General features: G+C 42.9%; 1 protein-coding gene across 1 annotated transcript in view; it reads left to right on the plus strand.

The window, feature by feature from the left end:
* The window catches only part of LOC138395929 (adenylate cyclase type 10-like), a 35,485-nt gene extending 9,217 nt beyond the window's left edge, over nucleotides 1-26,268 (plus strand). The window contains 11 exon segments of the mRNA XM_069489050.1: nucleotides 5,354-5,409; nucleotides 6,113-6,266; nucleotides 6,434-6,623; nucleotides 7,850-7,936; nucleotides 9,168-9,439; nucleotides 9,962-10,098; nucleotides 10,919-11,069; nucleotides 17,996-18,215; nucleotides 23,155-23,327; nucleotides 25,960-26,177; nucleotides 26,180-26,268. Coding sequence (XP_069345151.1) covers nucleotides 5,354-5,409; nucleotides 6,113-6,266; nucleotides 6,434-6,623; nucleotides 7,850-7,936; nucleotides 9,168-9,439; nucleotides 9,962-10,098; nucleotides 10,919-11,069; nucleotides 17,996-18,215; nucleotides 23,155-23,327; nucleotides 25,960-26,177; nucleotides 26,180-26,268 — 1,747 coding nt within the window.
* Nucleotides 26,269-27,409: the final 1,141 nt, after the last annotated feature.

Here is a 27,409-nt window from a genome sequence, read left to right on the forward strand (position 1 = left end):
ATTTAATTCAAAGAAATTTTTGATTTCCATCTTGATTTCTTCTTTTATAGAATAATTATTCAGGAGAAGGTTATTTAGCTTCCATGACTTTGAGTAAGAGTGAGGGTTTCTGTTTGTGATCATTGTTACTTTTATTCCGCTGTGATCTGAGAAGATGCATGGTATAATTTCTATTTTTTTGAATTTTTGAAGACATGATTTATGTCCTAGGACATGGTCAATCTTAGAGAATGTCCCGTGAGCTGATGAGAAGAATGTATATTCTGTGGACTTTGGGTAGAATGTCCTATAGATGTCAGCCATGCCCATTTGTTCTAGCATTCTATTGAGGTCCATTATGTCTTTGTTTATTTTCTGTTTAGAGGATCTGTCCTGTACTGTCAGTGGGGTGTTAAAGTCTCCAGCTATTACAGTATTGTTATCTATCATTTGGTTGAGATCTAGTAGGGTTTGCTTTATGAATCTAGGTGCACCTAGGTTGGGTGCATATATATTGAGTATAGTCATGGCTTCTTGATGAATTGTGCCTTTAATCAGTATGTAGTAGCCATCTTTGTCTTTTATTATTTTTGTTGGTTTGAAAGCTAAGTTATTGGAAATTAAGATTGCCACACCAGCTTTCTTTTGGTTACCATTTGCTTGAAATATCGATTTCCATCCTTTTATTTTCAGTCTAAATGCATCTTTGCAGGTTAGGTGAGTTTCTTGAAGACAGCAGATACTTGAATTGTATTTTTTTATCCATTGGGCCAGTCTATGTCTCTTGAGCGGGGAGTTCAAGCCATTCACATTTATTGAGAAAACTGATAGGTGAGACAGTTTTTTGTTCAGCTTGTTGGGTAGAACTTCATTGTGATGTTTTCTCTCCTGGGCCATTGTGGTATCTGGAATTTCATCTTTAGCTCTTGAGTAGTTTTACATTCGTGGATCTTTCTTGTGCTGATCCATGTATAATTCTCTTTTGAGTACTTCTTGGAGGGCTGGTCTTGTCTTGGTGAATTCCCTCAACCTTTGTTTATCTGAGAATGTCTTGATTTCTCCTTCGTATAGAAAACTTAGCTTAGCTGGGTACAAGATTCTAGGCTGGGCATTATTCTGTTTCAGAAGCGTGAAAATGGGGCCCCAACCTCTTCTTGCTTGTAAGGTTTCAGCTGAGAAATCTGGCGTAATTCTGATGGGTTTTCCTTTGTAAGTTACTTGTTTCTTTCTCCTTACAGCTCGGAGAAGGGACTCTTTAGTGGATATTCTGGTCAGCCTGATGACTACGTGGCGTGGTGTTTTCCTATTTGCTATGAATCTCCCAGGGGTCCTTTGAGCTTCTTGAATCTGTATGTCTAGAGTATTGGCAAGGCCTGGAAAATTTTCCTCCATTATGTCTTCAAATAGCTTGTCCAACCCTTGCTTGTTATCTTCTTCACCCTCAGGAATGCCAATAACTCTCAAGTTAGGTTTCTTCACATAATCCCACATTTCTTGAAGACTCAGATCATTTCTCTTACTTTTTCGATCTATCTCTGTGACTGACTTATTTAGTTGGAAGGAGTTATCTTCAATTTCTGAGATTCTTTCCTCTGTTTGATCTACCCTGCTCTTGAGACTTTCCACAGTGTTTTGTAGCTCTCTGAGTGAATTCTTCACTTCTAGGAGTTCAGTTTGGTTTTTCTTCAATATTTCAATTTCTTTAGTGAATTTTTCCTCCAAATCCTGTATTTTTTTTGTGTTTTCCTTGTGTTGTTTATCCATTGATTCTTGTATATTATTCAGCTTGTTTATAATCCATAATTGGAATTCTTCCTGTGACATGTTGGTGTTTTGAGTCTGGTTTGTGTCAAATGGTTGGGAGCTGGTATTTGTCTTTGGGGATGAGCTTTCCATTTGATTCTTTTTGCTCTCCGTGTTTTTTCGCTGGGCCCTTCCCATCTAGATTTGTCGTTGGATCTTTACTTATAGGTTTAGTCTGGTTAACAGGACTCTTTGTGCTCTATTCTTAGGCTGTGAAACAGTCTAGGTATGTTGCTTCTTTTGGCAAGAGGGGGAGACTGTTGTGTATTGTTCAGAGATTTTTCTGTTTCCATTGGGGGACTGCTTCCGATGGGTCCAATCCTAGAGGATTGGAGTGATCCAGGACCGCTTTGGTGAGTTAGGACACTGTGTTGTGGTCTTTCAGAAGGCAGGCAGGGTCCACACTAATAGTAGACCGAAATTCTCTTTGTTTGTTTGTTTGTTTCCCTTTGGTTCTTCCTCTATAGGGGAGGTTTCTGACTCTATCTGCCGGCAAGATACTAGCTATGGGGAGAGGACGGTGACTTTGCTTGCTCAGCGCCCCAGTTGCTGTAGTTCCCACGGGCAAAAGTCTGTCTTGGCTCAATGTCCCCAGGGATCAGGTTCCACACTCTTGCTTCTGGAGAAGTATTCAGAGTTTACACTTGGGCAGGGATCCTATATAAGGTCCGTGGACCAGGGGAGAGGGCCGTCCAGGGAGCCTCTTGGTACCCTATTGCTCCGCAGTGACTTGGCTGTGGGCCCTAGAGTGGCAATTGCATGCCCGCAGATCTCCGGCCCTGGGGGTGACTACTCAGGATCCGGTATGTACCAGAGCCAGGGACCTGGCCCGTTCCGAAGCTCACCGTGGGTCCCCAGTTAGAAGGCGAAAAGAGAGGAGAAAGAGAAGAGAGAAAAAAAAAAGAAAAAAGAAAAGGAAAGAAAGAAAAGAAAGAGGAGAAAACGAAAGAGAAAAGAAGAAAAAGAAGAAAAAGAAAGAAAAAGAAAAAAAAAAAAAAAAAGAAAAGAAACGCAAAAAGCCAAACCAAAAAACACCAAAAACGCCAACAAAAATGAACAAAAACAAACTACATAGCACTTCACCACACCGCAAGGCAGAAAGATACACAAATCTGAAGTATATAATTCAGCGACTCAATGTTTTTTTGTTTGTTTGTTTGTTTTACGCCTTAGCACAGCTCCGCCCCTTCACTTCCGCTCGGCTGGGTCCGGAGCGGCCATAAGATGTTTTTGTTTTTACGCCTTAGCGCAGCTCCGCCCCTTCACGCCCGCCCGGCTGGGTCCCGGGCGGTTTCGCAGTGGATTTCAAGGTGACGTCTGCGCGCCCGCACAGCTCCGAGGGTGGTGGGGATCCAACCTCCGCGCTCAAAAAGGCGCGGCAGCCAGAGACCCAGAGGGCAAAGGTGCCCGCCGAGGCTGTCCGCCGCCGGAAAAAAAAAGAAAAAGAAAAGAAAAGGAAAGAAAAAAAAGAAAAAACCCAAAAAAAACCAAAAACAAACACAAACACAAACAAACAAAACCCAGAAGAAATTTACCAAGAATAAAATATACAGTTCGGCGAGCCTATTCTTCTTGTTCGTGGTTTTTTGTTTTGTTTTGTTTTTTTTTTTTTTTTTTGCCTTAGCGCAGCTCTGCCTCTTCACCCCGAGCGCGGCCCCGGCATATCCCGTACTCCTGGCGTTGGTTCAGAGACCAGCGGAGGGCGCCGGGCAGAGAGAGCCGCTCGGCACTTTATGGCTCCCGAGCGGTTTCGCCCTCGCTTTCAAGATGGCGCCTGCAGAGCTCCGGGACTGGAGGAGACCGGCTCCTCGGCAGGCAGAGACCGCCACTGCCTGGGGGCTGGCGAGCAAGGACGCGCACCAGGGGGTCACCGGCTGGAGAACCGCCGAAAAAGGCAGCACGGGCAGAAAGAGCCGCTGGGCACTTTTTGGCTCCCGAGCGGTTTTGCCTTCGCTTTCAAGATGGCGCCTGCCGAGCTCCGGGGCCGGAGGGGGCCGGCTCCCCGGCAGGCGGAGACCGCCACTGACCAGGGGCTGGCGAGCAAGGACGCGCACCGGGGGGTCACCGGCTGGAGAACCGCCGAAAAAGGCAGCACGGGCAGAAAGAGCCGCTGGGCACTTTTTGGCTCCCGAGCGGTTTTGCCTTCGCTTTCAAGATGGCGCCTGCCGAGCTCCGGGGCTGGAGGGGACCGGCTCCCCGGCAGGCAGAGACCGCCACTGCCCAGGGGCTGGCCAGCAAGGACGCGCACCGGGGGTGACCGGCTGGAGAACTGCCGAAAAAGTCAGCACGGGCAGAAAGAGCCGCTGGGCACTTTTTGGCTCCCGAGCCGTTTCGCTCTCGCTTTCAAGATGGCGCCTGCCGAGCTCCGGGGCTGGAGGGGACCGGCTCCCCGGCAGGCAGAGACCGCCACTGCCCAGGGGCTGGCCAGCAAGGACACACACCGGGGGTGACCGGCTGGAGAACCGCCGAAAAAGGCAGCACTGGCAGAAAGAGCCGCTGGGCACTTTTTGGCTCCCGAGCCGTTTCGCTCTCGCTTTCAAGATGGCGCCTGCCGAGCTCAGGGGCTGGAGGGGACCGGCTCCCCGGCAGGCAGAGACCGCCACTGCCCAGGGGCTGGCCAGCAAGGACACGCACCGGGGGTGACCGGCTGGAGAACTGCCGAAAAAGGCAGCACGGGGTACAACGCTATTTGCTGTCCGGGAGTCTTTTATGTTTTTCTGCCCTGGGGCAGATCCGTCCCTCCTCGCCAAGCGCTGTCTCAGCTGAGATCCCCCAGGTTCTAAGGTAATTTCTCAAAAAAAGCCTCCTGTCTCCAATGCGCCACGTATCCCTCAGTGATTCTGTGCTGGCCTGGGTCAGGGCTCTGTTCAATTGGGAGCGGAGGGCTAGCCGCTTTCCCGAGAGGCTGCACCCGCCCCGGCTGGGGGCGGGTGTATCCGACCCGCGCTCCGCTGGCTAGTGTCTGTCCCGCGTTCCCAATTTTCGTTCACCTCAGACCTCACTCGCTCTGTTTGTCCCACGCTGATTCTCCGTGGATTCACACCGCTGTTCCTGTGTGGGAGCGGTCCTCTAGCGTTGTGGCAGGTCCGGATCGATGCCTTCCTTCCCAGGAGCGCAGATTCAGGCCGTCACCACCACTCCGCCATCTTTCTCTCCCCAGGAATAATAAGTTTTTGATTGTGTGAAATTGAAATGCTGCTAGTACTGGCCTGCTGGAACATGGCATACAAGAGGAGGGTTTGGTGTCTGAGAGCTTTAGCTTTTTATGTTTAGCTCTTAGCTAGTTCCTCAGTGAACTTCTTGCTCTCCCACAGGAAGAGAATAGCAATAGGTCACTAACCCAAATGTGCTTTGTTCTTTTTCATTTGTGTACTTCACTATTTATTTACTTCCCTGATCCTGGGACAATTAGTAATACTCCTTTGCTCCTTCTCTAACAATTTTTAGTTTTTAAAAACTCTTTTGTACAGAACTCTGTACCTCTTCAGTTATGTGAAAGTACTTGCTTATGAGGACACTTGTTCCTCAATCTGTATTTAATAGCCACATTTCCCTTTGTTGTTTTCCCCAGAATGTTTGGGAAAAGGCATTTGGCCAGAGAGAGAGACAAAAATCACCCTCTGTTAGGTAAGTTTTCTTTTCTAACTTAAATCATATTTGTTTCAGCTGTAGATAGATGGCTAAATGTGATTTAAAAAACAAAACAATGCAAGACTAAATGCTTTTAATTTATATTCATTTTGAAGAGGACCTAGTATTTCTTTTCCATGTTGAATAATCAAATTTCAGGTGGAGTGCTATTATTTTGCCTGAGAAGTACCAATATTTTATAAGCATCTTCGTAAGTCAGAGTTCAGTTATTGAGGTCTGACCAGCTTATTGTGGATTGTCTTTAAAGAGAAATTTTCATCCTCAGAACAGTAAAGATAGCACCAAGATTGTTGCAACCCACACTGTACATTCCCTGTCTTTATATTTTAATCTATAGTTATTAATCCATTATCTTTACATAGCAGTGACAGACTTTGAAGACTAAATTGTTATTATGGAAAATTTTACAAAAAATTAACAAGATATATTAGCCCCCAAGTCCATGTGATACCTAATTGTTCTGAATGTTATTAAGCCCTCAAGACCAGCATACCTTTTGTATAGTTCAGAGTTGATTTTCTGGAAAGAGATGTGAGTCCCCGTCAAAGACTGGGATTCTTCCCAGGATTCTGGGGAGGGGGAAAAGCCATTTTGTGACTTAGCTCTGCAAATTAATTCAAATCAACAGAGTGTCTACTAAAAGGCACAGGAGTGTTAGGTGCTCCCTTTCTCTCTACAGACCGGAAGAAAGAATTGGAAGCCTTCCGAATGGCACGGCAATGGTGTTTGTACCAGAAGAAGGGACAAGCGGTTTTGTATGAAGGTGGAAAAGGATATGGAAAAAGCCAGCTGTTGGCTGAAATAAACTTCTTGGCCCAGAAGGAAGGGCATAGGTAAAGACTCCTGCTTTCTGACTTAGTCAGAGCCCACTTCTCTTGGGGTTCCTTTCCCTTATTGGTGAGACTCTTGTGTCACTTAGATTCAGCATTCTTGGGCTGCTGGAGGGAGTAACCTGTGTGTGGTACAGGGCACTCCCGATGATCACAGTGACATTCACCAGGGTGTTGCCATTGAAGCTGAAGGAAGCAGATTCCAAGCAGCGCTTCTATGCCATCCAGACCCTCATGGCCGTCTTCTTTGAGATTGATACATGCCCAGCCTATTACCGGCAAGAGTGCCTACAAAGACAGCTTTGCCGGATGGTGGAGGAACCACTTCACTGCCTTTTCAATGACCTCTTCTTTGTGAAGGTAATGAAGACAGTGGCTTTCTGAATTGGATTACTGTTATTTTTTGTGGGTAGTCAGACCCAAGATTGTCTTCTAATCTAATACCTTTAGGCCATGTACATATATATAGGACGGACACACACACACACACACACACTAAGAACATACAGTAATAGTAGGATTGAGATTTGAAATCCCTGTGTCACCAAAAGTCAGGCTTTTTCCTTTTTGAGGAGAATGGATTCTAGGATTGAATCTGACACTTGATAGTTGTATGTTCTGGAGCAAATCACTTAGCCTCTCCGAGCCATAATTTTTTTCATTTGTGAAATAATGTTATAGTACTTTATATAGTTGTTGCATGAATTTTAAAGGAGATAGTATATAAAATATTACATTGTAAATTTTAAAATGCTAAATATATTGAGATCATTCTGACTCACATCCTCAGGAGTTATATTCATGTATTCTTGAGTCAGTTGCAATTTTTTATTTTTTAACCCTACTTTCCTGTTTCCTAGCCACAAAATTTATCACTTGAACCAGCACCTGAATCTCAAAAGCTTTCAGTGGTCTAAGGGTTTGTGGGGTACCCAATAGCAAGCAGGCTAAAAGCTCCCTGGTCCACAATTCCATTTATTTATCCTCCATCACTTCTCTTAATATACTCAGCCTACAGAGTATTGTATTCAATGGAAAATAGAGGACACTAAAATCTGTTCAATCCCTCGGTGTAGCCCTCTCTTAAGACAGGCCTTACTTGGGACTCTAACCCTCACCAATGCGGTTTAGCAAGAATCTCCCTTGGGCTCACAGGTTCATGGTAGCTCATGTGCCTCAGCGTAGCACAGGAAACAATGTTAGGTGATGTCTGTTGTATCTTTTTCTGACAAGTCTCATGTATAGATTCTTCCTGGTATACTTAGAATAACTGGGGTACTGGAGCTACCCAAAGTGACATTGCTAGGTCAAACCTGTCATTTCTTTCTTAGTCATAATCCTTTAAGGGTTTTCCAAAGTCTGGTATGGAAAGGCGATAGATATCTGTCTCTAACCCTTCACGAACTTTCAATCTCACCCTCTGAACTGTACGTTATTGTTGGATTGGCCCTTGTAACTCTGTGCGCAGTCTTGCAGAAACCCATTCTCAGTCAAAATAGAATCATTTTCTGTGCCCTTTGAAAAACCCACATATTTTTATTAGTTTGATATTTTGAATGCTAATATATAATAATTTTCCTGGTCAGTTTCCCTTGTCCTTTGAAGTTTCACGCATGAATGACCTGGTCAGACAAAAGAAGGTTAAAGCATGTTTTATTCAAGTGCTTCAGGAGGTGGGTACTTTTGCTACATACCATTATCTCTTAATATGTGGAGATAGTTTATGCTCATTTTAATCTATCCACATCACACCTTGATTTAGGCATTTCTTGGCCTGCCTATTTGTTGATGTATTCATTGTTTATTGTCTGTCTTTAACCTTGGATTCATCCTACAGCACAGCATACAAGACAAGGTCTTGGCTTTTTCCTGATCCTGTTTCTTAATGAAATTTTAGTAACTTAATTTAAAACAGTGGTTTCTAAAGGCAGGTGGATTGCTATTTTATCTCCTGTTTATTAAAAATACAGATACTCAGGCTCTACCTCAGGATCATGGAATCAAAAATCTGTGTGAGCCATCCGTGAAAGCAATCTAAAAGTAACTAGTCAAATTTTAATAACATGCATCTTCTAGACCCACCAATTCCACTCCTGGGTATATATACATATACCAAAGAGTATATTCATTGCAGTGTGTGTTTGTGGAGGCCAGGGAGGTGTTGGCATGATGCATGGATGAACCTGATTGAATAAAATGCAGAAATTAGAAGTAAGAGAATAGATGAAACTATAGCAATATGGAGTAATCTTAAAACAGTCTTGAATAAAAAGAAAGAAAAATGAGATCTGTAGTACAGTAGCATTTACATAAAAGCAATTTACTTGAAAAAACAACAATGCATATTTTATAAGAACACGATACAAACCAAAAGCTGTACAATAAACACATTTAGAATGGTCACTGGAGGCAGTGGCGAATGGAATGGGAGTGGGGAATCTGGATAAAAGTGAGCACGTTTTTAAAGTCTACCTGAGCGGCACCTGGTAATTGGTGGTGCTGGCAAGCACTCACAGGTGATTCTGATGTGCAGCCTGGGTTGGAAATTGCTGTTTGAAAGTATTATGAATTCCCACACAGGATGAAGCCTTTGCCAAAATGAAATATTTGAAAGCTTTAAGTTTGATTTGGAAAATATTTTGATGCTTATTTCATTTTTCAGTTACAGTATTTTTCTTGTCCACGGAAACTCAGCACATTGTTTTAGGAATTAAATATATAGGCAATATTTTTTTATTTATAAAGTAAAATATCACCTGGACTTAGAATACAATTATTCTGAAAAATCCAGTCTGCGTTAACACTTTACTTAAATTATTGATGGGAAATTCGTGGTAGATTTGAAAACCAGGTGACTTCATTTCTAATCAGAGGTTGTTACTGTTTCTTTGCTGTTATTTACAGGCAGTGAGGGAAACACCGCTGATTCTCCTCATTGATGAGGCCCAGTATATGGATGCAGCTTCCTGGGAGTTTTTGGGAACACTGCTCTCCAGTGTGCCCATCATCATGGTGATGACGTTGACCTCTACCTTCACCCTGTGTGGCTGGGCCCAGCACTTCCTGCAGAGCCCTCAGGCTGTTTTTGTGCCTATTTTGAAGTTGGCAACAACCTCGTTGTTGAGAATGGCATGTTGGGAACTAGGGGTGGTGAGCATCCCCCCAGAGCTGCAGATGTGAGTGGTAGGACTCGTGGGGCACTTCATTAAGGGAGGAGCCAGTGCCATTACAAAAGTCAGAAGGCTCAGGTCTTACTTTCTGGAGTTGGGGGAGAGCATGGCATTAGAAACTGATGAGGCTCAAGACTAGGTTTAAGGGAGACGGTCTCCTTGTAAACTAGTAAGGGGCTACCTCCCTGGGCTGCCCACCAAGGTTTTCACAAGACAGTTAGGACTTGGATGGCTTGCTTAACGTGTCAATCATATGTGATCAGGCCAGTTTCTGCCTTTAGTGAGGAGATGTTGGTTCCTCTCAACACCAGTAGAAGCAAAATAGTTGAGAAAGAAAAGTTCCTGCCAAAATGCGTTTCACAGCCAATCAGAAATTAATTTTTTACATTTCTATGCGGCTGCTTCCCTCTGTTAGTATATCATCAAGAGCTGACTTTAACAAGAGAAGATTCCTCAGTGTGAAGTACCCTTGTGCTTGGCTTCCCTCAAGTGGGCATCTTTAATCATCCTCTACTTATCTCCCTGCAGCTACCTTCTCCGCAGGTGCTTTGGAAACCCCCTCTATTGTAAGGTCCTGTGCCAGGACCTTCTGTCTAAGGACATATTGCTCTTTCATGACCTAAAAAAGGAGGAGAAGGAGAACAGCAAGTGGGAGACCCTCTCAGGTGAGCTTAGCTTAGTAGGGTTCTGCCCTGGGTCAGCTGCTGTTTCTTCTCTAACATTGCATCCATCACCTGGTCTTTATGCAACACATACCGATTCCCCACTGACGTTGTGGGACCAGTCAGGCCTCCCCACACATTTTTTTTTTTAAGAGATAGGGTCTCACTCTGTTGCCCAGGCTGGAGCACAGTGGTGTGATCATAGCTCATTGCAACGTCGAACTCCTGGGCTCAAGAGATCTTCCTGCCTTTCAAGTAGCTGGGACTACAGGCATGTGCCACCATGCCTGACTATACACTATACAAATATTATGCAACTAGGGTGAAAACAATAAATACCTGCCTCAGATAAATTAATTCAGTCTATCAATCTGTAGTAGTTCCTTTTTAAGCATCCCAGGAGGAGGGGATAGGGAAAGAGCATTTATAAACATGAGAGTCCAGAATAGAAAATTGAACATTACTGGTGAGAAGGATGACTTGACGATTTGGATAAGGGATGGGAGAAGGAGGAGTGTGGGAGAGGAGTAAGGCGTAGCAGTATGTATAAATACAGAAAGGCATCCTAGATCTGTGACGTAAGGGAGACAAGCGCTGTTGTAAGGTGAACAGGAATAGTATATGATACAGAGAATGTTGTTAGTTTACAAAAGAAAATCAGAGAACAGGCAGCATGGGTGAGGCAAAAACACTTTAAACCATAGTACACTCCATTCATCCTCATCCTTTCATTTTTTGACTAAATTCTTGGGATTTTTTGCCTTTAAAACTAGCATGCACTGAGCATGTTGTTTTCCTCAGTCATAGTCCTCTTTTTCTACAGCGAATGTCATGAAATCCACAATGTGTGGTACTTCTCCTGCCAGCTCTGAACAAGACCAGGAACTTTATGTCTGCACAGTCAAGGATGATGTGAACTTGGATACCTTGCTTCTCCCACCATCTTTAAAAGGCAAGTCTCCTGAAGACCACGAGTGAACTGATTACAGCTGTTCACTGATTGCAACTAGGAATTTGGTGGGCAATTGGGTATAGGTTCCTCATTATCATTCTGGCTTCCTTTTCTCCTAAAAAGGATTGAATGAAATAATTCATGGCACATCATAAATATTCTGTGACTTTTAGCTATTATAAGCTCTTCACTGTGGAGGTTTGAGGTCCCATAGACAGTTTATACTCATACATCTGTGATTGACTGTCCTTGGCATTGGCTCTACTTACCCAGAAGGAAACAGCATGCTAGCAGGACAGCAGCAGGGGGTTTTCTTCAGGAAGATGCCGCATAGCAATTTACATGGCAGTCCAGGGGCGATTGTCTGGAGCCTCAAGTAGTAGCTCAGCTGTGGGGAATGAGACCATGATGCATGGGTGTTTAGAAGCCCCATGTCCCAACTAGAAATTTTCATAACAGCCCGATGGGTATAGCTTTCAGGTCCTCCAAGGGACGTGACCTATGACAAGAATGACTACAGCCAAGGAAGCCCAAAGCTGTGACAGTTCATTCAGTTTTCCCAATCCAAATTTAGTTTGCCAATCAGAGGTCATTCTTAGTGTAAGCAACATTACCTGGTAACACAGTTGAAATTCTAATGTTATCCTAGGAAACAGCTAGAAAACTGACCCAGGGTCAACATTATTGGGTAAGGAAAAAGGCCTTGTTAACTCACAAGCTAAAATGAATAGCTCAGCAAAGCTTTGATCTAAATGAAAAGCCAAAGCTAGATTGTAAAAGGCCGTATAATTTATAAAAGTATTTAAGAAGGGGCCTGACAGAATTATATTTGTACTTTAGATATATTATTCTGCTATTAGTTAACATATTATTGGAATAAGAATGGGAGAAAATTGGAGATGTGCAAAACAGGGTATTATAGTGATCCAGATGAAAATGACTACTTATACTGAAATTGTTTAGGAGGAAACATATACAAGAGACACTTAGAAAGAGGATGACCATTAGGTTGTGAGGGAAAGGAAAACGTTTAGAATTATTCTAAGGCTTTTGGCTTGGTGACTTACTGGTTTAATACCGACTACGTTACATCAGAATGGTGGAAAGATTTACTGAAATGCTTGAGGTTAATTAAGATCTCTATAAATATCAGAGATCTGGGACCAGGAAGCCTGGCCTATAAGTTTAGTTGAAAATAAGAAGAAAAGGGTCTGGGTACTAATAGGACGTGAAAATGGGAAGGATTAGTGTAGTTGAGTGATTCAGAGCACAGTTTTGGGTCTATTGACAAAACCTGTTGGTGACTGGGGAGAACAGTTTCAGTAGTGCAGTAAAAACCTGATTGTTATTGTTAAAACGACCAGTGGGAGATCAGGACATGGAGATAAGGCTCTTTCAAGAGATTTGGCTGAGTGGCGAAGGGAGGGGTAAGGTAGGGCAGTGGTAGGGGGAGATGAAAAACACACCTCTTTTTTTTTAAAGATAGACAGTTTATCACCACGTTGTACCCTAGGTTTGTAGAAACATTGTTTATTGCCGATTGATTGATTGATTGATTGATTTTTAGAAATAGCAGTAAACCAACTGGATCAACTGGGCACAGAGAAACAGTTGCTGGTCAAGTGTGCTGCAGTCATTGGTCACTCCTTCCACGTAGATTTGCTGCAGCACCTTCTGCCTGGCTGGGATAAAAAGAAACTATTCCAGGTGTTGAGGGCTCTTGTGGATATACATGTGCTCCGCTGGTTCAACAAGAGCCAAAACCCTCCTGCTGAGCCCATATTAGCACCCTCCTCTGTTGACATCATCCACCAAACCAAAGCGAAGAAGAAAAAGTCAGGTGAGGAAGGGACTGTTCTCTCAGGTCTGAACAGAGAGCCCCAGTGGGGGTATCTGTGTTCAGAAAGACCTTCAATAGCATATATTCAGTAAATAAATACATAAAAATATCATATATCACAGGTCTCTCTCTCTCTCCCTCTCTCTCTTTTTTTCTTAAGAGACAAGATCTTACTATGTTTCCCTGGCTGGACAAACTTGTGGGCACAAACAATCCTCCCGTCTCAGCCTCCTAATTACAGGTGTGCACTACTGCACTCAGCTCGAGGGCCTCTCTCTCAAAGCTTATGGCTAAGAAGCAGAAAGAATAACATCATTTAAACCATGAAGGAGACATGGTTATAGTGGAAAAAAATAGCCTGCATTTTTCAGAAATGTCCTAATTTCAATCATTCCAGCTTCTTGTTAACCCATGTGTTAGTATTTATGTTTTGATTTTTGATTCAGAAAATATTGCCATAATGTTTTATTGGCTTCTAGGTACAAATAATGATAAAAAAAAAAAAAAGGGTAAACCATTCTTAATTTTAGAAACCTAGAAGGAAGATAAACACATGTGGTATTGAAACAGACATGAACAAAGCAAGATATAAATAGCTTGCAATCTCAAATTCTCCACACGAAAGAATAAAATTGTAGTATGCACTACCCAGAGCACATATAATTCACGAATAATTTCCCTTTAACTTTGAAACATGTTTGGGCCCTGTCTCTGAACAGAGCATTGCTGATGATTTGACATTTATAATATTTAGAAGTAAAATCTCAATTTAGGAGGACCAATTAAGAAATCTTGGCAGTATACTTCTATACCACTGATCATGTCTTCCTTGTACTTTATACTCGGTGTGGTCAACATCACTCTCAGAATGGTACAAAATTCTTTATACAAAGGAGGCAGTAGTACCAACCTAGAGTTATAAATAAAATCTTCTTATATACTCACAGCCATATACTTGGGAGTTTGCCATAATGTCGTATAAAAGAACCTTAAGGGAGACTCTCACTTAGATTTTCTTAAATTTCAGATGCTGGCCCAGCCTCTCTTCTCAGGCTACAAGAGGAACTATCTGTACCTCAAACCGAGGTGTTGGAATTTGGAGTGCCTCTATTACGGGAAGCTGCTTGGGAGCTGTGGCCCAAAGAACAACAGATAGCTCTGCACCTGGAATGTGCCTGCTTTCTCCAAGATTTGGCCTGCCGCTGTGGGAGCTGTCATGGAGGGGATTTTGTTCCCTTCCATCGCTTTGCAATCTGTTCTACCAAGAGCTCCAATGGGACCTCCCGATTCTGTACTTACAAGGACACTGGCTCGGTGCTAACACAAGTGATCACAGACAAATTGCAGCTGCCTTCTCCCCAAGGTAAACCCAGGAGGCAGAAAGAGGACGTACGGACAGCACTTCTCTTTCTTCATGTACTTAGAGCTCTCCATCAAAAAGTTGGAATAGATTAAGGGAGAAAAGTAGGTAGAAAGAACTGCTTATCCCCAAGTACCAGAGATAAGAAAAACGCAATCACAGAGTTAAAAGGAACCTTAGAGATCATATTTGTTTTGGTTGGCAATCTTGTACAAGTTACATAACCTCAATTAATTGGGGAAAATAATAATACCAACTTCATAGAGTTGTGGTGAGGATTAAATTAGTTTAAATATGTAATGTTCTCTGAACAGTGCCAGGCATGTGATGAGTGCTCAATATGCTTTGGTATTGTTTTTACTATGACCATTATTATTATTCAGCCTCGTAAACATACATTCAGTCCTTATGTATATATGATGCTGTACTAGGTATTAGGTATAAAATGTGAATAAGCTTCAGTCTTTGACCTCCTGAAGCTTGATAGCTTTGGGGGGCAAAGCAGACATATAGACAGCAAATTCCAGTATGGCATGGTAAAAGCAATGAAAGTGGCATAAATAGGGTTGGCCCTTGAGAAGCAACCTTAACCTAGCCTGAGGAATGTGTCAGAGAAGACTCTCCCTGAAGGAGATAATGCCAGAATTGAGTCTTAAGGGATAAGTAGGAGTTAGCTACTTGAAGAAGGTTGTGTTAGTGGCTAGATGCTCACCATAGCCCATTATAAACTGCATCCCAGACAAGAGTTCATCCATGTTTGTTTTAACCCTTTCAGTTAGCTTCCCTTAAAGGACAGCTCATTTCATTGTCTCCAGCTGTCAGAAAGTTCCTTCCTTTATCAGGGTGGAATCTACCTCCTTGCAGCTTTACCCATTTTTCATAGTACTCTCTTCCATATTTGAAGACAGCTCTCAAGAACCAACCAAATCTTCTCTTTCCCTACTTTGATAAAAGAGAAGTTGGCTTTGGTATTGGGGGTGGGAGGATGGTGTGGGGGAGATGGTAGATAGTTACTGGTGAAGGACAAAAATGAGAGATTTTCTCTATGATCCTCTTCTAGCTGTAACATTCTCCCAGCTCTGTGAAGGTGGAACAGTGCCTTGGAGCAATTGGTCATTGGCTGATGAATGCTGTGGGCCTTTGCACTTTTTGTACTTTCTGAAGTCTGATATTGTGAAGAAATTATGCTATTGTTCTTATTTCCTTTCTGACCTTTTGCTTCTAAGAGGTCACTGTCAGCTTTGGATGAGAGAGCCTGCCCATACATAAGAGAGAAGCTCAGGACCTTCCCAGCCCATCAGAACCCTGAGGAGGTGTCCCAGACCCAGAGCCTCCGTGCATGGCCCTGCAGACCGGGCACTGCCCAACTCTATCGGGTGATATTTACCGAGGCTGTGATACGACGGTGCCCCTTGGAGCTCTGCACTGCAGTTGTGCTGCCAGTTTCCTCGGTTACCTTAGCTGTTATTTGGCATCATTACCATCAGAGAGCCAGTCCTTTTACTTAGCCCAAATCTTCCCTCTAACAGTTCTCTTAGGCTCCTTATCAGTCCATAGACCATGTTCTGAACCCTAATAGGTAGCATCCGATGTCATTCCTAATATTTGCTGTTTTGATCTGTGAGAAGGCAGCTGCAGAAGAAGAGTCAGATACAGAGGATAGAGGCTATTTACGGCCAGCGAGGTAAAGCTGGAAACCTTCGTTGCCCACCGTGACTCTAGCATACTGTGGCATCTTGTGCTATCATGATTTTCTTCGCTTGGTCTCAGGTTCTGCACTTCACTCTGATCTGGTAATGACCTGATCCCGATGTATTCAGGGATTTCCACTATCAGAAGTAGCCATCAGGCCGGGCGCGGTGGCTCACGCCTGTAATCCTAGCACTCTGGGAGGCCGAGGCGGGTGGATCGCTCGAGGTCAGGAGTTCGAGACCAGCCTGAGCAAGAGCGAGACCCTGTCTCTACTAAAAATAGAAAAACATTATATGGACAACTAAAAATCTATATAGAAAAAAAAAAAATTAGCCGGGCATGGTGGCGCATGCCTGTAGTCCCAGCTACTCGGGAGGCTGAGGCAGTAGGATCGCTTAAGCCGAGGAGTCTGAGGTTGCTGTGAGCTAAGCTGACGCCATGGCACTCACTCTAGCCTGGGCAACAAAGTGAGACTCTGTCTCAACAAAAAAAAAAAGAAGTAGCCATCAAATCAGGATGGACACATTCTTTATTCACCTTTTTCTTCATTTAGCAAACATTGAGGGCCTAATTCAAGGTAGGAACTGGTTTCGAGGTTTGGGAATGAAGAGTGAGTTACTATTTGAATCATACATAGTTGTCATTAAGGAATCTACAATCTACTATTCCTAATTTTGTATTATAAGCTGAAGAGGAAAGGCAGGAATTTAAAATATCCTCAGTTAATCCAAACATGGATAATTAATTATATTTTTTCTTCCTACAGGTGAAGGTAGCTTTCAGTTCCAGGCAAAACCATCCAGCACGCAGGAGGCCTTCTCGAGTGAACACTGCAGGTGATGGATGCTGAGGGTAGACATGGAGGGGGCCAAGCGTGAGAGACAGAGGACCATTATACTGGGGCGCTCACTGCACTTGCAGACTGGGAGGGCGCGTGACCACGCAGGAGTGGTGACTCCTGTACTCAGCCCAAAATGCAGGTTAACAGAGAAGATTCAGAAAGGCAATTTTTGATTCTCTATAGGGAAATTATTTCTTGTTAAGAAAACCTTTATTTAATAGCTTTCAAATGCATTTAGTATGTAGCAGGTTTTTTTCCAGCTATAAATTTGTCTTCTCAATTATTTTTACCCCAGATGATATTAAGATAGATATACATTTCCTAACCATGTACCTCCTAGCTTTCTAATGTTTATCCCATCAATTTTGAAGGTCCCCACCTTGAGCTCACCAGTCACTCTATATAGTTTCCCATCCCACTTATCTAACCTGATTTCCTATGTTTTAAAACAAAAATCTATTCCACATGAACCACCCCAACAGTCACCTGTGTGTCTTTGCTTACACAACTTTCTCTTTTTCAATGCTGAGTGGCCTCTGCATCCCTCCATTTATCAATATGTTGGCCATCCTTCGAGGCCTTCCTCAGTTTTTACTTTTTTATGTCATTGTAGCTCAGAGAGATCTGACCTCTTTTGAGCTCAGGGTGCCTGTGGAAAGTACACTGGATTAGTAGTCAGAAAGGTGAGCTCTAGTCTGGGTTCTACTTCTCGGTAGCTTTGAAGCCATGTGTAAGTCACTTAATCTTTCTGAGCCTCAATCTCTTCATCTGTAAAAAAGAGGTAATTTTTGGCTGCCTGAATGCCAGGGTTGTTGTAGAATTAGATGATGATGTTGTATAAAATAATATAAAATGTGCTATAACAAAATTCAAATATGCTAACAAAAAGTTTTATTTATTGCTTTGTGTCATTTTTATGTTTTATTTAACACTTACATTGTTAGTTTACTTTTCAGATATGATATTTCCCCATTTAGATTATGAGGTACTTAGGTTGACTTTAGGCTTTTTAAAACCTCCAGTAGAGCTTTGCAGTTGTAGCTCTGCTCCCTGACTTTCAAAAATGTATGGAGTAATGGAGGAGAAGGATAGACAAAGAAGTAATGAATTACACAGGAGAGCTTCCTGGAAAAAGTGACTTTGAGACCTGGTAAGGCCCCAACAAAAGTAGCAGCTCTGTGGCCACTCTCAGTTTTTCATCTTCTTTCCACAAAGAACAGAGGAAGAGTTTCTGGATCAAGTGAGTAGGAAGCTGGCTGAGACTAGCCCCAAGAAGGGCCTATTCACCAGGAAGCCCTGCCACTGTGAGGAAATCCTGCAGTTAGTGCTCTCACCCCTCACCCAGCACTGCTTGGTCATTGGGAAAACCACCTGTGCATTTTATTACCTGCTGGAGGCTGCTGCCGCCTCCTTGGACTTGTCAGATCATTACATGGTGAGTAAGCTCTGCTCTCTGCCCTTGAGCTGAGCCCTTTTACTTTGGGAATTGATATTTCTTACTCTCAAGTAACCATGAGTGAAAAGTGGAGGAGAGTGGGGGAGAGAGAGAGGAGCTAGAAGGGATGGAGGAGCAAACGTGAAGTGGGAACGTGGTGGTGAAAGAGCACCGGCCGTGCCGGCACTGCCCCCGACCCTGGCACAAGCAGCGCGGCTCCCGCTTCTAACTCACAATCCGAACCCCGTGCAAATTTGTACCTGGACCCTCGTAACAACCTCCTCCAGCCTTCGCCCTAATCTCACCCCTAGCATCATCCTAATCCTAATCCAGTTTTCTTCATCCCTTGTCCTGTTTGAAGGCCTTCTTTTATTTGAGGAAGGCAAGCAGTCTTCTGGGCCGACCCTCAGCATTCTCATTCTTGAGAAAACACAAGGTGAAGATCTGTCAGTTTGAGGAGGCCACTTTCTGCTGTCTTTGGTCAGAGGTGAGGGCAGGGGGTGACCTTGCAGCTTCGGTTATTTCTCCTTGAGGGTTACCCTATTATTTCTTTTAAAATATCTTTTTCGTTTTATGTAAATGTGATAATGTAATAAAAGGTCTATACGCATTCAAAATATATAAATATATAATATGTAGAAAGCGAAAGAGCTCCCCACTAATCCCACGCCACCCCTGACATAGTTAATAATTTTATGCATATTCTTCTAACTGTATATACAGTCATGTCATTGTTTGCCATTATTTTTTAATAGGATCATATTCTACATTCTCTTTCTTCTGCAGCTTACTTTTATTCTTAGGAGTACAGACTGAACGTATTTGCATATTAGTATATATAATGATCCACCACATAGTTACAGCTGCCACGTACTCCATTGGACACATCATAGTTTAGCTACTCCCTTCTTCACATGCATTTAGGTTGTCTCTAATTTTGGGGTTCTTAATAAACATTGCTACAGTGAATATTCTTATTATTATTATTTTTTTTTTTTTTTGAGATAGAGTCTCACTCTGTTGCCTGGACTAGAGTGCCATGGCATCAGCCTAGCTCACAGCAACCTCAAACTCCTGGGCTCAAGCGATCCTTCTGCCTCAGCCTCCCGAGTAGCTGGGACTACAGGCATGCGCCACCATGTCCAGCTAATTTTATATATATATATATATATATATATATGTATTATATATATATATGTATTATATATATATTTTGTTGTTGTTGTTGTCCAGATAATTTTTTTCTATTTTTTAGTAGAGACAGGGTCTCACTCTTGCTCAGGCTGATCTCGAATTCCTGACCTTGAGTGATCCTCCCGCCTCAGCCTCCCAGAGTGCTAGGATTACAGGCATGAGCCACTACGTCCGGCCTGAATATTCCTGTTAAATATCTATTTTTCCCTTGTGAGAGTACTTCCATAAGAAAAATTTCCAGAGGTGAAAATACTAATGCAGAAGATACAAATGATTTTACATTTAATAAATATTTCACCAAATTGCCCACCAAAAATATATCAATTCAAGGTTTTCCTTGAATTTTTATATCCTTACCAACATCAGATATTATCAGTCTTTTCTAAACTTGCTAACCCCAGATGAAAATTATATTGTTTTAATATGTATCTCTTAATAAGATGCATTGTTCTTATATGTTTATTGGTTATTCGTATTTATTTTTCTGTGAATTGTTCGTTCGTGTGCTTTGCTCATTGGAGTATAAACTAATTTTAATGCAAACTTTAAGACAACCTGGTTAGGAGAATAAACTTAATGTGTATATTGACTTTGAAGGCCAAAGGGAATATTAGAGTTGTCATGCTTTTACATTATTTATGCTTCAACTAAGAGGTCTTCAGAACAAAGTTAAATAATTATTTCTTCCCCCTTACAAAAAGAAGTACAATCCTCTCAAGATTGCTCTAGAATCACATAGACTTTATAACTTTCTTGGGGGATTTAGCCTTAGAATGTGAAAGTATAGGATAATCGCCGACTCCCCACATTCACTATTGATAATGCAACCTGCTTAGAAAGGAGAGATACAAGATTAGGTGATATTCACCTTGATACCAAAGCCAGGAAAGGACACAACAAAAAAAGAAAAGTACAGACCAATATCCCTCATGAATATAGATGCAAAAATCCTCAATAAAATTTTAGCAAATCGAATTCAGCAGTATATCAAAAAAATAATTCACCGTGACCAGGTGAGCTTTAGTCCAGGGATGCAAGGCTGGTTCAACATACACAAATCTATAAATGCAATTCACCTCATAAATAAAAGCAAGAACAAAGACCATATGATTCTCTCAATAGATGCAGAAAAAGCTTTTGACAAAGTACAGCACACCTTTATGATAAAAACTCTTAACAAAATAGGCATAGATGGGTCATACCTTAAAATTATCAAATCCATTTATGATAAACTCATGGCCAATATCATACTGAATAGGGAAAAATTGAAACCATTCCCACTTAGAACTAGAACCAGACAAGGTTGCCCACTATCTCCACTTCTATTCAACATAGTGCTGGAAGTCCTTGCTAGAGCAATTAAACAACAGAGTGGAATTAAGGGCATCCAAATAGGGGAAGATGAGATCAAAATCTTGCTCTTTGCTGATAATATGATATTATGCCTAGAACACCCCAAGGATTCAATGAAGAGACTCCTAGAATTGATAAATGAATTCAGTAAAGTCTCAGGATACAAAATCAATACACACAAATCAGAGGCATTCATATACGCCAATAACAGTCAAGCTGAAATTCAAATCAAAAACGCAATACCTTTTACAATAGCCTCAGAAAATTAAATATCTAGGAATATATTTAACAAAAGATGTGAGAGACATATACTCGGAGAACTACGAAACACTAAGAAAAGAAATTGTAGAAGATGTAAACAAATAGAAAAATCTACCTTGCCCATGGATTGGTAGAATCAATATCGTTAAAATGTCCATACTACCTAAAGTGATTTACAGAATTAATGCAATCCCTATCAAAGTACCATCATCATTCTTTACAGATCTAGAAAAAATAATCCTATGCTTAGTATGGAACCAGAGAAGACCTCGTATAGCCAAAGAAATCTTAAGCAAAAAGAACAAACTGGGAGGTATCAGTCTACCAGACTTCAAGCTGTACTACAAGGCTATAGTAACTAAAACAGCATGGTACTGGCACAAGAATAGAGACATAGGCCTTTGGAACAGGAGTGAGAATCCAGAGATGAAACCATCCGCATATTGTCATCTAATCTTTGACAAAGCAGGCAAAAATATACACTGGGTAAAGAATCTCTTTTCAATAAATGGTGCTTCGAAAACTGTATAGCTAAATGCAGAAGATTGAAACTGCATCCCCACCTCTCACCTCTCATAAAAATCAATTCAAGATGGATAACAGAATTAAACCTAAGGCATGAAACCTTAAGAATTCTAGAAGAAGATGTTGGGAAGACCCTTTCAGACATCGGCCTAGGCAAAGAATTTTTGAAGAAGACCCCCAAAGCAATCACAGCAGCAATAAAAATAAATAAATGGGATTTGATCAAATTAAAAAGCTTTTGCACAGCTAAGGAAACTATCATTAGAGCGAATAGACAGCCTACAGAATGGGAGAAAATATTTGCTCTCCACATATCCAATAAAGGGCTGATAACAAGAATCTACCTAGAACTTAAAAAAAATCAACAAGGAAAAAATCAAACAATCCCATCAACAAATGGACAAAGGAAATGAACAGAAACTTTTCAAAAGAAGACAGAATGGCCAGCAAACATATAAAAAAATGTTCAACATCTCTAATCATTAGAGAAATGCAAATTAAAACCACAGTGAGATATCATCTAACCCCAGTGAGATTGGCCTCTATCAAAAAATCCCAAAAAAACAAATGCTGCCAAGGACGTGGAGAGACAGGAACACTCTTACACAGCTGGTGGGACTGCAAATTGGTGCAACCTCTGTGGAAAAGAATTTGGAGATACCTCAAAGAGCTAAAAATAGAAATACCATTCGATCCAGCAATAGCACTATTAGGCATCTACCCAAAAGAGCAAAAGACATCCTATAATAAAAACATCTTCACCCGAATGTTTATGGCAGCACAATTCACTATTGCAAGGATGTGGAAACAACCCAAGTGCCCGTCAATTCATGAGTGGATTATTAAAATTTGGTATATGTATACAGTGGAATATTAATTATAAGAAACAACAGTGACCTAGCACCTCTTATATTTTCCTGGATAGAGCCTGAGCCCATTATCCGAAGTGAGGTATCACAAGATTGGAAGAATAGGCTCCACGTGTACTCGCCATCAGATTGGCACTAACTGATCAACACTGTGGTGCTCACATGGTAGTAATATTCTCCAGGGATTAGGGGGTTGGGGGTGGGTAAACCCACAACTAATGGACACAGTGTGCATTGTAGAGGGGAAGGGCAAGCCTCTAATCCTCGCTTGGGTGAGGCAAAGACATAAAATGTAACCAAAATGTTTGTACCCTCATAATATCCTGAAATTAAAAAAAAAAAATTCCAAAAAAAAAAAAGATTAGGTGATATTTTAGGTGCTTGCCATGGCATGTGAGAGCATCTGAGTCTCCATACACATGACAATCTCATCTCAATCTAGCATCTTCACTTTCTAAATCACAGCCTTCCTCTGCTGAGCACTGACAAATGTGTGGGACATAAGAAAGGTGCCTTTTCCACAATCCTATTTTCTCACCCCTTTGCTTGCTTATGGCCCCACTGGTGCTTGTTAGTGTGACTTCTGAGCAGGCTGTGCTCCAACCCAGCTCACTGTAGCACCTCAGTGACCCCCACTACACATCTCAAAATGAGAGAGCCAGTGTGTTATATCTAAAACCTTGTGCACAGCACTCTTCCCACATTTACATTGCTGCTTCTTCTTTTCCCATCTCCAGGTCTGTTTCAACATGGGACAGATCACCTTAGCCAAAAAGTTGGCTAGGCAAGCCCTTCAATTGCTGAAAAGGAATTTCCCTTCGACCTGGTTTGGTATCCTTTTCCAAACATTCCTGGAAAAGTATTGGCATTCCCGTTCCCTGAGCCAACCTCCAAACAACACTAGTGAGAAGTGAGAAGGCTGGCTAAGTTGTCCTGGTTCCCTTTAGGGCCACAGAAAACTGTAACTAAACTAGGATCCAGGCTGGAGCTTTGCCCCTATTGACCTAAGACTACTTTTTTTCTTACTATCTGGTACCTGCCAAGGGTCTAATAGACAAACATACAACAGACAGCATGTACATATATGCATGTAACAGATAAGTGTGTGACGGACAGTTCTAGGTCTTCCACCTTACTCCCCAGCCAATTAAATGTAGCAAATAGGAATTCAAAGAATGAATCTTTAAAAAAAAAAAAAAAAATCTCTCTCTGAACTTTTCCTGATCAAGAGGAGTGAATTAAAATGGTATATGGGGTTAGGTGCGGTGAGATTCCAGGAACATTTCTGAGTTTGAAAGTCTGTGGACAGCCCCACGATGAGTAGACTTGGATCTCCTGTGGGGAGGGAAAGTTGGGCATTGGTGAGGAGCAAGGGTGCTAACCACCCTGTGCTTCACAACAGTAAGAAGAAGTTGGCGGTCCTGCAGCAGCGGGTGCACTGCCTCTCCCTACTCTGGCAGCTCTATAACCTGGAGGCCACAGCCAGCAGCCGCAGGTTTGCCTGTCTGGCCACGCTCATGCAGAAGAACTCAGCCGAGGAGTTTGCAAATGAAGCCCAGGTGAGCAAGTCCTTGCTTTATCTCCATACCTCGCTCAGAAACCTCAAGTGCTGTGGAGAAGGACCCTGCCAAGTTCCTGGTTTTAGCATGGTTCCCCAATAACCCCAACTTAACTGGATGCCACTGATCACATGTTTGAGCAGGATTTCTCAATTTGCAGGTTATAAATGGGTTTCCAGTTATGAGGTCATCTGTGAACTCCCTGACCTAAATGCAGAATTTTGTGTTTATGTCCAAAAGTGCATTTGGGGAGTGGTGGGAGCTAGGGAAGGGATCACAGTTGTCAACAGATTCTCAAAGAAATCCATGATCTAAAAAGGATTAGAACAGCTGACTTAGGAAAAAAGGAAAAGAAACGTGTCTTTCTAATTTTAGTGTCTTTCTCTTTTATCCATATATTCAACAAATATTTGATGAACACCTGTTATAATCTGGGCACTGATCTTGGCTCCAAGGAAATATAATAAATAAGTAAAACACATAATATGTTAGCTGATAATAAATGCAATGGAGAAAACTAAAGTGGAGGCAGGGGGACATGGGGTTCGTTGTGGGGGTGCAGTTTTAAATAAGATGGTCAGGGAAAGCCTCGCTGAACAGGTGACATTGGAGCAAATGTCTGAGGGAGGTGAGAAAGTAAGCCAGGCTGTCTGGGAGAAGAATGTGCAGGCAGAGGTCACAGTGAGTACCCAAAGCATACCCTCTGTGTCTGAGGGACAATGAGGAGGCCAGTGTGACTGGAGGTGGGGGAGGGGGAGCATGACCCGGGAGATGAGTTCTGAGGGACTGGGGAAGGGCAGGTGGCAGACGGTGCAGATCTTGTAGGCCACTATAGGGATTTTGGCTTTTACTCTAAAAGAAATGGGGGGCCATTGGTGGGTTCTACGAAGATAGGTGACAAGATCTACTTATATATTAGTAAGATTATTCTGGCTGCTGTGTTAAGAATAAACTGAAGGGGGCAAGGGAGGAAGCAGGGAGACCAGTTAGGAGGCCACTGAGGTGATTTAGGCAAGATGGCTTGGACTGGTATAGTGGCAGAAGTGAGGAGGAGTGGTCTTTTGTGAAGATAGAGCCAACAGGATTCACTCATGGATCCGTTCTGGGATGTGAGAGAAAGAGAAACCCAAGGATAATCCCAAAATTGTGACTGGAACTTCTAGAGGCATAGAGTTGCTCTTAATTGGGATGTGAACGTCTGCAAGAAGAACGTGCTTAGGGGAAGATTTGGGAGCACAGCTTTGGGCATGTTTAATCTGAGATGCCTGTTAGACGTCCAGGCAGAGATGTGGAGCAGGTACTTGGATACACAAGTCTAGGGTTCATGCGAGAGGTCTGAGCTGGAAGTGGACATATGGGAGCCATCGGTGTGCAAGGACTATTTAAAGCCATGAAACTGGGTGAACACCAAGGGAATGAGCATAGAAAAGAGAAAGTCCAAGGACTGAGTTAACACCTTCAGTGTTAAAAGGTCAGGTGATGAGGAGAAACCAGTGAAAGAAACTGAGAATAAGTTGCTAGGGAGACGGGGAAAACCAAGAGAGCATGGTGGCCTGGAACCCTAGGGAAGACAGTGTTTCAGCAAGAAAAGAGCCACTGGCTATGTCAGATGTGCATAATAGAGATCTGGGCAGCAGTTCTGAAGAGCTCTCAGGAGCAAGATTCAGAGACCTTAATTAGAGAAAACAAGAAGTAATTTGATCAGTGTTTGAAAGGGAAAGTCTTAAATTAGAGAAGAAGAGGGACATGTAGAGGAAGTACTTTGTTTAAAGCACAGGCAGTGAGAATGATCAAATTAGAAGTACAGGAATGGGAAGGAGCTTGTTTTCCTAGCTGGAGTGGAAGCAAGTGGCAGGGGCACCAGGAGTCTGACTGAATGAGCAGCAAGCTACCAGAGTAGGCTCTTACACAGGAAAGGGGCAAAATGGAAATGGCGTGTGAATGTACAGTGGGATATTTTGCCCTGTGTTGCTTTCCCTGCAGGTTGTCTCTACCTACTTGGACCTCTCCCAGTTCTCCCAGAACATGGGCGACAGGGAGAAATGGCTGCACTGTGAGCAGATGGCCATTCAGAAGAGTAGCCTGTGCTGCTTCTCCAGGGAGGGACTTCTGGCCACAGCCCAGCTCATGCAGGCCCTGGCCTACAGCAAGCTCTGCCTTGGCCATCTGGACTTCTCCATCAACCTGGGTAATAGGGCTTAGGGCCGTGGGCCTGGGGCTTTTAGAAAGTCCAGGTTCACAGCTGGACCTCACACAATGCTTTTTAACCTCCTTAGGTTTTCAAGCACATGAGATGTGCAGGCACCTCAAGAAACCAGCTCTAGAGAATCTGGTTCTTTCAGTTCTCTTCAGATCTGCATTTCTGAAGAAGAAGTATTAAGATCATTTTCTCTCGTTTGTATTTGTTTCCTAAGAGGGGTGGGTATATTTTCTCAGAGAAGTTTGGAGTGCGAAGGAGATGCTGTTCCACCACCATGTCCAGCGATGCCTCTCCCTTGGCCCTCCAGGAAGCATTATCTTCAGGGTTCGGGGAGGGTCAAGAGTGGAAATGCAGAGTCCAGGCTGCTACATATTCCTCAGCACTGGGGCTCACGGATAAACTTTCTGTTTTCCTTTTTTTTCATTTTCTGCAGGAAGGTAGGGAATTGCAGTAGCTCAAGACCCCAGAAACAGCATCTGAGGCATTTTCCCACCTCCCATGCCTAGAGGCAGGTCTGATCCCAGACACAGATGTTCTCTATATAAACAGAGCTATGGAGACGAGATCTGGCAGGTTTTAGGCTGCTTTGAAAGTGTAAGTTCCCCTCCTTTCCTGCACCATCCTCCTCACTCCCTAGCTGGTCCCAGTGCCTCTGTCTCTCGGCAGGTTTGACCTGTGTGTCCATGTGTTGAAGAGCCAGTGGGCGCTCGTTTCCCATGGTCATGACGTCCTTGGCCTGGCCTGCTTTTACTCCGCTTGCTTAGATCTGCTGCTCTATGGAAAAGGTAAATCTTGCACAGGGCTCTACTACACCCCGGGGGGATTCAGGCCTTAGGTGGGGCCCTAGGTTTGGAACACAGGCAGTCATGAACCTGTCCCTCAGCCATGGCCTCTGCTACTTGCCCCTGGCTCCTATAAGTCTGTGGACCCTGTTGTGACTCAGGGGTGTCTGCCTTTCAGGTCTCATTTACCCCCCTGTGCCACATACCTTCGATTCCCCAGTTCCTAGAATGACAACATATATTATCCTAGTTACCTTCTCTGTCCACAGGATTGCGGTGTTGGCCCTTTGGCGAGTGTCTACAGTTCACTCAACACCATGAACACAGCTGCGTTCTAACCTCTCAGAGCAATGTCATGCTGGGGGTCCACTCCTCCCTGGCCATGTGGTAATGTCTTTCTTGAGGTCTTTGGGAAAGGATAGAAATTCAAGTCATTTAAGGTATCTTACCC

This window comes from Eulemur rufifrons, chromosome 15 (assembly GCF_041146395.1).
Source record: "Eulemur rufifrons isolate Redbay chromosome 15, OSU_ERuf_1, whole genome shotgun sequence".
Lineage (NCBI taxonomy): Eukaryota > Metazoa > Chordata > Mammalia > Primates > Lemuridae > Eulemur > Eulemur rufifrons.